The sequence below is a fragment of the Leopardus geoffroyi genome, chromosome C1 (genome assembly GCF_018350155.1).
Source record: "Leopardus geoffroyi isolate Oge1 chromosome C1, O.geoffroyi_Oge1_pat1.0, whole genome shotgun sequence".
NCBI classification, from domain to species: domain Eukaryota; kingdom Metazoa; phylum Chordata; class Mammalia; order Carnivora; family Felidae; genus Leopardus; species Leopardus geoffroyi.
Window position 1 is genome coordinate 59,149,129 of NC_059328.1, and position 14,134 is coordinate 59,163,262.

The 14,134-nt window shown below is 35.7% G+C and overlaps 1 protein-coding gene across 1 annotated transcript in view; it reads right to left on the reverse strand.

The window, feature by feature from the left end:
* Nucleotides 1–217: 217 nt before the first annotated feature.
* NEGR1 (neuronal growth regulator 1) overlaps nucleotides 218–14,134 on the reverse strand; it is an 851,294-nt gene continuing 837,377 nt past the window's right edge. The window contains exon 7 of the mRNA XM_045477845.1: nucleotides 218–4,077. Within this exon, the coding sequence (XP_045333801.1) occupies nucleotides 3,953–4,077 (125 nt within the window). The 3' untranslated portion in view covers nucleotides 218–3,952. The remainder of the gene's footprint in view (nucleotides 4,078–14,134) is intronic.

Sequence of the window (14,134 nt, forward strand, 5' to 3'; positions counted from 1 at the left end):
GGGATTCAGCAACAGAAAGAAAGGCTATACGTGCAGCCCTTTGAAATTGTAGCATCTAATGTTTTCACCCTGTATTGCTTTGGAGTTCCTGAAAGATGTGACTATGGTACAGTGAATGCAGCAGAAAATAAAGAAGGGAATAGCAGAAATATGTTAAATTATTATTTCTTCCTTTTTTCTCTTAAACGAATAGAGTTTTAAATGAGTCAAATACATATTTTAATTGATAAACTGACTTTATATTCACCTATTGGAAACAGTACAACATATTTTACATCAGATTATGAAATATGGATGTTTTACTAAAAGACAGGAAGGGCTTTTTCCAGTCTTTAAAGTAAATACATATTCAAAGGATCTTAAGGCATACCATTTATTCATATTCATATCTATTGAAATACTGTACATCCACATACTTCAATAAATAGTTAAAAACCTGACCTCTTTTTAAATCATTTCTGAATTTCAAAAAACAATTTTTATTGAAAAGATTAAATAGGTAACTTTTGGCTGTCACAAAGCTAAGTACAATGGATAAATTAACAATTATTCAGTAAATTTGATCAATATAGATGATTGGCTTTGATAAATTTCTCAGACTTCTCTGAGTTCACACATTGGGGTATATATATATATATATATATATATATATATAGTTGTGTTTTTTTTTTTTGTCCTGAATTACCTGGGTAATTTTCTCAGTTCTCCAGTCTACTTTCTAGATATAGCTTAAATGTTATGATGAAGCATTAATTTTTCAGTTAAGTTTTAAACACCCCCAAAAGTGGTTTTAAGTTTGACATTCTCTTTCGAATCTTTTAGTGTTTCCAAAAAAACACAATCCTATAATTTGGGCAGTACTTTTCATTATGTAATTGCTGCATAATAGAAACTTAATGGTGTCACAGGACTTATGTTTTGAATGGGATCATTGTAAAACATAATTACAGCACTTGCAGTTAAACCAAAATGCAAATGAATTAAGTCAACTACCCTAATATTCTTCTTCCCTCTCTCCCTTATCTTCTCCCTTCCTTCCTTCATTTCCTCCTTCCTTCCTCCTTTTTTTCTTCCCTCTCTCCTTACCTCCACTCTTTTCTTTGCAGTCTCTTTTCTCAACTGCTCTTTATTTTTCTTTCCTTAAAAAAAAAAGAAACTTTAGGGGCAACAAAAGGAGTCCCACAAATGTAACTTGTGGAAATATAACGCTGAAATGAATAGCTAGCAAAATTGTTATAGATCAAAAGATAAATCAATTTCATAAAACCGCTATTCTGAAATTGCAACAATCTTGTACAGTCAGGACTGATAAAATGGAGTAATCAGACATTTCATATGTCTATAAATGTAAAATCATCTACTTGAACATTATATGCAATACATTCACACAAAAAAGCAAATACTGTAGCCTTATTTGAACAATATTGAACTCATAAATACTCATGGTTTCACTCTGTTCAGGGGCCTAAAGACTAGGAATGCTGCTGTGATACAGAAAAACATAGTGAATACCTCCTCTATTTAAAATGTCACTCAAGAAATTCTCTTCTAACATAAAGGCAAATACATATAGCTACTGAGCTATGACTGTACTTCTGTCACATTCTATGGGAAAAACACCAGACTCCACAAATTCGGAATCATGACAACACTTTGAACTAATTATTTGGTTCATCCATAGTTTATACCTCGATTTACCTCACATTTACCCTACAAACCTTACAAAGAGGAGGTATTTTTAACTCTAGGAAAGCGGTCACTGTATAATATGCATTCTTGATCTGTTTCTTTCTCCCAAACAATGGTACTGATGGTTAACACTTTTGTGGTAGCACCACTATTTCTAGTAAGTAGATTTTTATGGAGTGTGCCACTTTAAAGCTGCAATACAAAAAAAAAAAATTGTAGTTTACTCACCAATTTCACAAAGAATATTTTTAAAAAGCAAATAAATAATAATCAAAATTAAAATGCCATGTGTGTTAAAAAAGTTTTTAATACATCAGTCAAAATAATGTAATGAATAATTACAGTGAGTAAATTTAATAGCATAATGCCATATTATTGCCATTTTGTGGAAACACTGTATATTTATGCCTCCTCATGTAGGATTCATTTTTCTAATTAAAATAGATTTATGGCGTACTTTGGGGCTAAGCTTTACTCAAAAAAAATCATGATTTTCAAGCCATTTCTTTCGGGGCAAAATATTAGGTATGTTAAGTATGTACAACCTCCATGAAATATCTCGTATCTAACTATTAGTGAGTTTTTTTTCATTGTTAATATGACTTGCAAAAGGAGACTATTTGCAGAAATCCCCCTATGTAGTGAAATTGGTAAGTTCATCAAACTTGTAAAATGGCTTTCAAGGCTATGGTCTTTCTTTAGTAAAGAGTAAAACCATGGAAATACTCTTGTAATATAATACTCCTTAAAATAACACCATTTTCCTTAAAAAATGTAGTTTTCATTCTTTATGGTGGAAACAATGAACTATTCATGATAACTTGATAACTAATATATCTTAAGATATTCTAATCACGGGTGTCTTGTCTTCATTTGATCATGTCTTACACATATCATGTAAGAAGACATAAAGCATGGTCATTTTGTCATTGTGTTTTGACCTTATGTTTTTGAACTGACATTGCTACAGAGAAAGATTTTATTGCAGAACTAGTTATTTCAGGGATTGATCTGCTGCATGCCAGCATGGAATACTTGTTATTATATATTTTGGAACATTTTCTTTTATATAACATGCATTCCAAGCTCTCAGCTGAGTGATGTTTTCAGGTGGAAGATGTGCGAAATGCCCGGGTGCGGGAGCACGCATCTATCACACCAACTTACCTGCCACAGAACCAAATGACTTTGGCGTGTTCACCAACTCATGTCATGTTAGGTGATCAGACTTTGTGTTCTTTCTGACAACCATCTTAAAGATTTTGGCTTGGAGTAGTGAAAGGAAAAGATGCTGTATTGCTGAGCAATCCCTTGGATGGACTTTGCTGTCATTTTAAAGGGAATTATTTCCCAGAGTGGATTCAACATTCAACTGTAACCAAAGGATTCACACGGTAATAGATTGACCTGTACTACGTTAATGAAATTGTTTTTCATCGCAAAACTGAGTTTAGGTGGGGCAAAATTCTCACACCCCACTGGCAAGGAGGGAAGAGATTTTTACAGTCTGACAGCTCCTTCATTCTTTAGAGATAGGATATAGTCTAGCTTTATCATTATGGTTTATTTTTGCTTTCAAATTATAGGATGTGGCAAAACATTTTTATTAGGTGGAGACAAAGAGCAAATTATTATTTTATGAAGGCACACCCATGCTGAACTTACAGGGAAGAGAAGCAGAGCTGCACAGCCAGTTATATTACAAGGCTCATTCCTGAAACCTGAATATCATGCGAGCAGAAAAATCTAGATATGTGTTAGTTATATTTTGAAGAAATGATCTGAAGGCAATATTATTTGCTTTTTTATCAAAAAAGGAAAAAAATGCATCTTTGTCAATGTGGATTGACTCCTATTGAAACAGGGAAATGAATGCTTGTATTGCAGCCTTAAAGAATCACATAGTCACTGCAATATTCGTTTTTGTAAACTACAGCCTGCAACCTAGCAGACCATGACTGAATGCTTTTGAAAAGTTGTAGATTACAAACATGAAATCACAATTAATATCCTCTAAAAGTAATTTCAGAGCTTTCACGTCTTAAAAAAAGGACAATGTGTACTGCTTCACAAGGTAATGTAGCTAATCAAAAAAAGAGTAGAATTAAAGTATTTACATAATGAGCAATTCTACAGAAGGCGATCATCCCCATGTAAGCACTGCTGATTATATCCCACGCTGCTTTTAACAAACTGTACCAGATTGGATCCAGCCATCAGCACTTTCAGAGAATCCTTAAAAGCCTTTTATGGGTCTTTAAATTTATTGTAGAATGGCATTCTTCAGGTAGAATATGCTGGTGAAAGAGGACAGTGTCAACACAAGGTACCAGCAGGAGAAAAGAACGTCAGCGCTCCCGGTAATTCCATACTGGGCTGTACTTGGAGCTGGAAAGAAACGGAAAAGATTAAATCAAAATCTAATTTGTGTCTTTTAGGATCTTAACAATAATCAAAAGGCAGCTGGGTGTACTGGGGAGAGCACTGGCATTGGAGTAGATAGACTTAAGTTCACATCTGGTTCTGCTATATGACAATGTGTGGCCTATGCAACTAACTTCTCTGAGCTTGAGTTTTCTCAAGGGCAAGAGACAATATAATCCACCTGGCAGGGCTGCCGTGAGAATTGGAGATGAAGAACATACAGCACATCGCACTGGGCTGGACACAGGCTAAGTACTTAATAAACAGTGGCTAGCATTATTATTCCTTTTTTTGTACTGTAAATATTTGTATTGGTGGATAATATGTAGTTCATGCATATATATATATATATATATATATATATATATTTTTTTTTTTTTTTTAACATTTATTTATTATTGAGAGACAGAGAGAGAGCAGGGGAGGAGCCAAGAGACGGGGAGACACAGAATCCAAAGCAGGCTCCAGGCTCTGAGCTGTCAGCACAGAGTCTGACGTGAGGCTCAAACTCACAAACTGTGAGATCATGACCTGAGCCGAAGTTGGACGCTCAACTGACTGAACCACCCAGGTGCCCCATGCATATATTTTTTTAACATTTATTTTTATTGAGATCTATAATTGGCATTGTGTAAGTTTAAGGCGCACAACAGTGTTGATTTGATACATTTATGAATTGCAATATGATCACCACCACAGCATCAGCTAACAACTCTATCATATCACATAATTATCATTTCTCTTTTGTAATGGAACAATTAAAATCTAGTCTCTTAGCAACTTTGAAGATTATAATACACTAATGTTGTCTATAATCACTATGCTGTGCATTAGTTCTCTGGGAGTCCATTTATCTACTAGTTCTAAGTCTGTACCTTTAGACAACATATCCCCGATTCCCCTACCCCAGCCTCTGGTCACCATTCTGCTCTGTTTTTACAAGTTTAGCTTTTTAGATTTCACATATAAATGATACTATATATATATATTTTTTTGTGTGTGTGTGTGGATCTTTTTTATTGGTCAAATACTTGTACTAAAAGCTGGGAAAAATTTTTTTGGGGGGGATAGGTGAAAAAAATATTCAAACAATCATAATATATTCCAAGGAATATTAGATTTGCATGTATACACTGGAGCAACACAGAAAATTTTGTATCTAAATCTTCCCAAGCAAGGGAGGGATGATTTAACAGAGTTTTACCAAAGGGGACAGTCATTTGGGTAGAGGAAACAATTTATTCAAAGGTATGAGTAAAGGGGAGAGCAGGACATATATTCTAGTAGATTAGTCTTGCTGGACCATGAAGTTTGAGGCTTGGAGTAGAGGGAATTGAAACTGGAACTCTAGGCAGATAGAGCATAACCTTAACTGTAAGAAAAATAACAGGTTTTTTTTTTTAAGTTTATTTATTTATTTTGAGGGAGGGAGAAAGAGAGAGAGGGAGAGAGAGAGAGAGAGAGAGAGAGAGAGAGAGAGAATGCACAAGTGGGGAAGGGGCAGAGAGAAGGAGAGAGAAAGAGAGAGGAGAGACAGATCCCAAGCAGCCTCTGCGCCATCAGCACAGAGCTTGATGCGGGCCTCGAACTCACAAACTGCAAGGTCATGACCTGAGCCGAGATCAAGAGTCAGATACTTAACCAACTCTGCCACCCAGGCGCCCCGATTTAGTTTTTTTTATAGTGAAGGAGATTTTAAAGAATTTGGAGCTGTTGAATCGTGTGATTACTTTTATACATTGGAAAGATCACAGTTTCATACTCAGAGAAGCTTATGTAGTACTTGGCGAACAGTCATGTTGAATTCTCACTGAGAGATTTCACCTAGAGAGTCACTGAAGCTTAGAATATGGTGGGAGTCTACTGAATGAATTTCACTGCATTTCACAAGAGAACTGTAGCCTCTTTGAATGTGAATTATACTGTTCCAGAAATGGAATGTTGTAGGCATGCTCAGCTTTGCTTGAGACCGATCCTCATTTGTCATAATAAAAATAATAGTAATAATAAAAAACCCCACCAACATACTTTTAACTACCCTCTCTTAATGAAACCTGGATTTCAAGCAATGTTTCCTAGTAGAAAGTGAACCATGTAATAAAAAAAATATACTATTTCATCCCCAAAACCATAACTCAAATCCAGAAGCAGTTTTAGTCACAATGAGTTTGAATTAACAGCAGGTTGTTTTTAATAGAACTTTCACCAGTGACTATATTTCCATATTACAAGAAGAATAAATTGTTTTGTTTGTATCTCTAAGAAATTAAAAGGGGATGAGAGCTGCATTGACCTTTGCAGGGGGAAGTTTTCTTGACAGTACAATTGTTGATTCCAGGTGAATAAAGTTCAAGGTCTAAGATTACTCCTCTTTAGTAAACATGGAGCAAAATCCACTATTTAATGCTTCTATTTGCAGCATAAGTGAGTTTTAAAAAAATGAGAAGATGATGAAGAAAATAAGTCTATTGTTGAGCACATAGCTTTTGAAGTTTTGATATATAAGAAGTCTAATTTAAAACCATGAAACTCCTTAAATTATTTCCTCTTGTTCAAGACCTGGAAAGGTGTGTTGTTTTTTAAAACATAAATAAATATTTAATTGGTCTGTTACCTTTTCAATGACAGCTATTTAAGAGTTATTTTGCTGTTGTTTTTAAAGAATCTCAAGTGCAATAAAACCGGTATTATAGTAAAGGACTAATAATAAGCAAAGCATATAAAATGATTTCATAAATAAGAAATAGATCTTAAAAGCCAAGCATACAAAACAAAGATAAAATTTTTATTGTCATGACAAATTAAATAGTACATCAAGGGGGTAAAGTAGAAAGAATCCTGAAAACTCCTTATCCATCCTTTAAAGTGCATTTTGGGAGCAATCTTTCCTGAATCCCCTCTCCTTTACCAGCACGCTGAACAGATTACCTTACTGTGCCATCATGCCACCATAATATCCCTTTTTATACAGCTATCATACTACATTGTCAATATTCACATACATATCTATTTTTCTAACCAGACTGTGAACTCTCCTAGGTCATGTTTTATTTATCTTTTTGTTTCCATGTACAGAGAGTGGCAAAGTAGATGCTGAAGAGATGTCTTTTGAATGAATGATTCAATTTAATAAATGAATGGGCCGGAATTAAAAGGAGTAGTTCTCTCCTACAAAACGGAATCTCTTCTGAAGCAAGCCACTTGCTTATAGGCCAGAGATTCTACAATATATCATCTTTCATTCATTCATTCAGCCCAAATTTATTGGATTAGGTACCGGGCACTGAGAATACAATAGCTAATAAGATAGGATGGTCCTTTTGCTGCTTAATTCCATATACCCTATCTTTTCCCCCAGTGTGCCTTTATCTTCCACTCAGCCTCCTACTGCCTTAGACATGACAAAAGTATGTCAATAATATATTTAAAATTAAATATTATAACAGAGTATGTATTTTTCCATTGTACTCTTTAGTTGTCCTATTAGTCCTTCTATTAGTCCTAAAATAAAGGAGGAGCCTTTTGCTGCATCATTAGCCTGCAATTATTACAGGAAATGGACTGTAGACTAGCTATTGATAATCAGTAAGCCAAAAAACAAAGAGTAAAGTTAGTCAAGGGAATTTTTGATTACATACCTAATGCTAAGTCATGTACACAATTTGTACCCCTTAAGTATATATTGAGCATCTTTCATGTGCTAGGGATTGAACACAGGCAAAGGCAAATAAAACTCAATCTCCTCTCTTAGGAAAAGTTTTATTATAGTTGGAGGTGTAAATAATAAGGCACATATAGAACATTAGGATATACATACTTATAAGGATAATAAACAAACATGGGAAGGCTCCACAAGGAGTCATGGCAGGTAAGTAGTCTGAGTAGATACAAATAGAGTGGTTTTTTTTTTACAAAATGCAATGATATGCATGTGTTAGTGTATCTCACTTTTAAAAATGGTGGCATATAGTCCTTTTACTTGGGGAATCCTATTATTGTATAACCTTAGTCCCATTAACTATTTATTATGTATTTGTGTGTGTGTGTGTGTGTATGTGTGACTTGTTGAGTGATTCAGAGTACCAGACTAATGGTACTAAAGTTAGGAGTCTCAGTATTATTGGGGCCAATTAGATTTGTTTGGCATGTTAAATATCAAACATCTACTTGAGAAATTATAGAAAATGTTAAGAAATTAAAGAAAATAACTTCACTATTAGAAATTAGCTTGAAGAGTCAGTTCAAATATCATATGCTTTAAAAAGAGGAAAGTTTGGGCGCCTGGGTGGCTCAGTTTGTTAAATGCCCCACTTTGGCTCAGGTCATGATCTCATGGCTCGTGAGTTCAAGCCTGGTGTCAGGCTCTGTGCTGACAGCTCAGAGCCTGGAACCTGCTTTGGATTCTGTGTCTCCTTCTTTCTCTCTGCCCCACCCCGCCGCTCATGAGCGCTCTCTCTCTCTCTCAAAAATAAATAAAATTAAAAAAAAATAATAAAAACAGAAAGAGGAAAGTTTTTATAAAGTCCCACATGCCAAATCAATTTGACATCATATTTGATATCATACTTACATATCTATCTTTCCCCATTAGACTAAGAATGTCTTCAAGCCAAGATTTATTATATGTAATTTTTTTCATTGGTACAGAACAGAGTCTGATATTTAGTAGGTGTTCAATAAATATTTGTTGAATGATGATAAGGTTTGTATCTATTTCCCATCCTTTTACCATAAGCACATAAAGGAACACAAGGTCTTGACTTCTTTTTTCAGAAGAATATTGTCTTTCATCATTTGTGTTTAACTGCCTTTCTTCTCTCCCTACTTTTAGACTTATTACTTTCTAAGACCTGTACAGAGTCAGAATACCTCTTTTCAGCATTTGAGCAGAAGATAGATCATGAGGCTGATTATAAGGGGGAGGAGCAGCCATCCAACTTTCTAGCACTATCCTTTTGCAGCAAACAACAGGAAGTGTAGATGAACCCATGTCCCCCAAATATAGTCCTGAATTTTTTAGTTAGGAGACATCTAGTGGTGTCTCTGACATGGTCAGATCTGTTGTATATTCTCTGCCATGTTTTTAGTTTCCTGTGAATATCAAACTGCTACTCATCCTAAATAAAATTAGGAGGGCTAGGGCATATGATCAGAGGTGTAGTTGGGCTACGCTGAGAATTTTGATTTCATTCTGAGTGATATGGGAATCCACATGAGAGTTTTGAGCAGAGGAGGCTAGCTGACATTCTTAAATAATTGCTTGGCTATTGTGTGGAAAATAGATGATACTAGTGGAGGCAAGAGTAGAGGTCTATGTTAATCCCAGACCATCAGGGGTCTCCATTGCCTCCTGAGGAAAGCCAAAACTCTGTAGCTCAGCATTCAGGGACCTCTGTTACCTGGTTCTAGTCAACTTATCCAGACTCGTATATGCTCCTAGCTCCAGTCACATGAACCATTTTCTGAACACACAGAGTATTTTCATTTCTTGTCATTTGCATATGCCATATCATTAAGCTTAAATGGTCTTCCTTCCTGTCCCCTTCTCCCCCTACCTTAAAAGTCCTACTCATCCTTAGATACCTAAAATACCTTTTACTCCATGAGGCCCCCTGAATCTCCCTATGAATTTTTAGTAACCCATTTATACCTGATTTCAGAAATAGTTCCTTTTTAACTGATAGTACATAAATATATTATATATAGTATATATATGTATAGTATACTATATATATGTATACTATATGTGGTATATAGTATACAGTATGAATATTTTACTTCATTTTTAATCTACACTTGCTTAAATTAATGTTTCTCTGATCTTACAAAGCTGTCCTCCATTTTATCCTACAAAAACATTTATTCTCTTCATTATTTTGGTTTCTTTTGAAGGACTTTTATTTAATGCTATTTACTGCTAGGTAATTGTTCAGTTTCCTCTGGTTTGCCAGCTCCTTGAAGACAGGGAGTACGAGCTCTTCCCACCTCTCCCCCCGTATGATGCATGGCCTTTAGAGAGTGGTTTCCTGGCTGATCTAACACCCAGTTGGGTTTTGCTGGGGCTCTCAGGTAGGGAGCAGAAGTGCCTGGGCTAGGTGTACAGTCCAAGCCTCTGGGATTTCTCCCAGTTGTCAACAGGAAGATCCAATCTGGGTTTTAACACACATCTTACATCTTGTCTAATTATGATTATCATTCCCAATTACTTACAGCTGCTGCATATTATTTTCAGTCTTGGCAGTTTTCCCTTGTATTGCTCCAGTTTTTATTTTTAGGCAAAAGCAAATGTAACTGTGAAATATTTAGTTTTGGTATAATACCAATTACTTGCCTAGGCAATTTCCTTAAATTACTCAAGCTTTAACTAAACTAACTTTGAGTCATATTTTTAAGATTCTTGCTGAAATCTTAGGTACAGTTACTTCAGCTACATTAACTCTGCTTCCATAAAAAAGCTGGCCTCAACTTACATTTTACTGAGGAAGCCTATACCTGGGAAGTGAATGATTTACACCTAAATTAGATTTCATAGAAAAGAGAGTGATTAATGTGGATTCAAAATAGATTGCGCATTAGTTCACTGAGAAATTATGCATCATTGATTCTCTGCAAAAAGGCAGGGTACCTGTTTCATTGCATACTGTGGGAGGCATTAGCTCAAGAGACATTTTAATCCTCTCATTAGCAATATCCACCCCTTAACACTATCAGCAGGTGGAGAGGGTATCCAGATTCAGATCATACCCCAATTTCTTCAATCACTTAACTCTGCCTTCACACTGGGTGGAGATGGGGGAGGAAAAGAGAACTAGCATGGAATATGTTTTACCATAGAATGTACAACTTTGGACTGTAGTGTCTGGAAGAAGCAGGCAAGTCTCAGCACAGGTGACATCATCTCATTATTCCTTTCTGCACTATTTCTTGTGCAGTCAAGTGGTCCAGGCCTTAAGATTGAATGTGTTGTGTTAAAGACACAGCAAAGAGAAGCCCTGTCTTCTCGTGCACTATCTCACACACAGGGCACACTGATTTCCACAGGTAGGCTTTCTTTGTGTGGCTATTCCATGCTCCTGTACTGTAGATCCTCCAAAATCTTCCCTGAGGCTCTAGAGTTAAGAGATACCTGAGTAGCATAGTGATGGTGTATGTAGTAGAGCTAACAATGGATAGATTTTTGGATTCTTTTTTACTCAACACACCTTTATTTTGCCATAGACTGTTTCCAAGAGTAAAGAGAGGGAAACATAACATACCCCACTTTTCACGCAGCTTTCGGGACGGTAGAGTAAGGTTTAATTTATGAGCCTCTAGCACAGTGAGCTTCACTTTTATTTAGGGAGAGAAATTAGGAGTTGGTAAACGGCTTCGAATTCCTGCCTATCAGGCTTCTTTTTTATCTTCCTTAGAAAGAATTGGTCTAACAAGTTCACATTGGTGCACTTTTTTTTTTCAAAATCAAAACCTAAGGGTACAGAAAATCTATATTTAGATATTTATTCTCACATTTTAGACTTTCATTTTTCATTTGATCAAAAGCTGAATGCCTATCTTCAGGAAGTTCAAACATCTTTTACAGATAGAGCCTTTGCAAACATAAAAATGTAAAATAATTATTTCACAGAGAGTATCTTTATTTTAGCGGCACCTGGGTGGTTCAGTCAGTCGAGCATCTGACTCTTGATTTCAGCTCAGGCCATGATCTCATGGTTTGTGAGTTTGAGTCCCACATCAGGCTCTGCAATGACAGTGCAGAGCCTGCTTGGGATTCTCTCCCTCTCTCTCTGACCCTCCCTCTCTCTCTCAAAATAAATTAAAGAAAATTTTTAAAAAAGTATCTTTATTTTATGTTATGAACAATGAGGAGACTGGCTAGAGAAATCACATGATTCCTTTCTCTTTCTGACTCATGGTATTTCCCTGCCAGCTTGTTCTCAGCAACTACTAAGCTATTTCTCTGGCAGACCACCATCCTTGAATCCTTTCCTGCTTGCTGAATAGCCATTTTGCCAAAGTTCACAGTATACAATCCTATTTACTCAGCATCAACTGCATTAGGAATTTTAAACATATGTTTGTCTCTGTTATTACCCATATTCAGAAATCTGCCTATTTGTAGATAAATACTTTTATCTGCAAATAGCCAGATGAAACTATCCAAGACTATTACCTCTAATTTGAGCTAAGGAGAATAAGTAAGCAATCACCCAAATAAAAACAAATTCCACAGTCTTTTTTCTGTCCTTCAGAGTCATTGAAAAAAAGTTTCAAAGCCTGAATTATTCATCAATATCTCCTAAATGTGTGGATGTTTTAGTTTACTCTTTTTTTAGCAGATCAGAAGTGATTTACATGAATGTATAGTAACTCTGTTTTGAAGTATGTTGTCAATAGAGGTAATTTTGTATAGTCCTAAATGCTTCTTTGAGCTTGGGCAAAGTCCAGTCATTCATTCCAGGTTGGTTTGAAAACAGGTTTCTATAGAAGTATCATCACAGATTTTGGAGTATGTGTGCATATGTGTGTGGGAGTGTATACACGTGTTTCAAAAGCTGGCTTTGTTGTGTGAAATATATACACAAACATACAATACAAATTGCCTTGACTACATAGATTTTAGTTTAGGCCTTTAAGGCATCATTTAGTTGAAGAAAAGGGTTTTACAGAAATAAAAATAGAAACCCAGCTGTGTTCTTAAGGTCACTAATAGTCACTGCCATCAGCTGTATCATCAATGTGCTAATGCGGGAAAAAATGGGAGGAATTACAAACTGGTAAACATTTTTGCAAGTTGAATGAGCTTTTAAGATTTTATACGTGTGGTTGTGTGGCTGTAACTTTGTTTAAGTTTTTATATAAGTGTTAAAACTTGGAACTATAATGATCAAATTGTCTTATTTATTAAGTTTTATTTTATCTTTTATGTTAGGAACGTTATCCTAAAGCAGCTTCTCTTCTGTTACTCTACAATTGTTCTTTCAGCATTAAAGATCAAGAATTTCATAAAGTTTGATTATCTTTTTCATTTTTTGGAATATTACATTTACCTTCCAATTTTTTTTCTTAGCTTTTCAAGTGCAATAAAGGCCAGAGATTATCTGGCCCTGTAGTTCTGATTTACTTAAATTGTTCCACTTGTTATGCTCCAGATTGATTTTCAATTATTCTCAATGATTCTCTAATCATTGCCTTTATATTTCGGCTATTTAAAAAACCTTATTAAATCCAAATGGCTTTGTATAGAATTCAAGACCCTCTGTAAACTTTCCCAAAGCTACCTTTCTGGTCCTACCCTGGCTGCTGTCTCACATGGACTGCACTAGTCACACTAGGCGGGAAGGGCCCTTCGTGCAGGATATGCCCAGGCCTGTGTTGCATTTGTGTATTTGCTCATGCTCTGCCTTCATCTGGGATGGGTTTTGCATTTCTTTGTGTTAAAACGGTACCCAGCTTTCAGTGCCCATCTCACACACATTCTGCTCATAGGTTAGAACTGCCAGAACTCTAAGGGGCATTGAGAGTGGTATAGGTTAGAACCTGCCAGAACTCTAAGGGGCATTGAGAGTGGTATGCATGAGGAGATGAGGCTGGTGGAGATGAATGATGTGGTTAAGTTAGAGGTAAAAATAGGACTAGAACTGTGGTATGCTGATTCTCTGTGCTTCCATTTCCATGTAGCCTCCCTGAATTGCTACCTAACTCTACTTGGAATTAATCTGCCAATTCCTCTTTTCTTCAATAGCCAATTTGCTTTTACCTCTACTTTATCAGCCTCCTGTTCATCATCTTCAATAGAGCCTCAATCTCTTGAAAACAAGGATCATATTTAAATTACTTTTGTATTACAGCATTTGATTAAATGATTGGCACTGTCAAAATATTTATTGCAGGTAACTATAGATGAATTGTTTTAATTTCTGCAGTTTAATGAGGTTTTGCAGCAAAGCTCAAGAGAAAGAAAGAAGGACTATAGGGAAGGAATTATCAGCAGTCAAGAATTCGGGATTTGGAAACATCGACT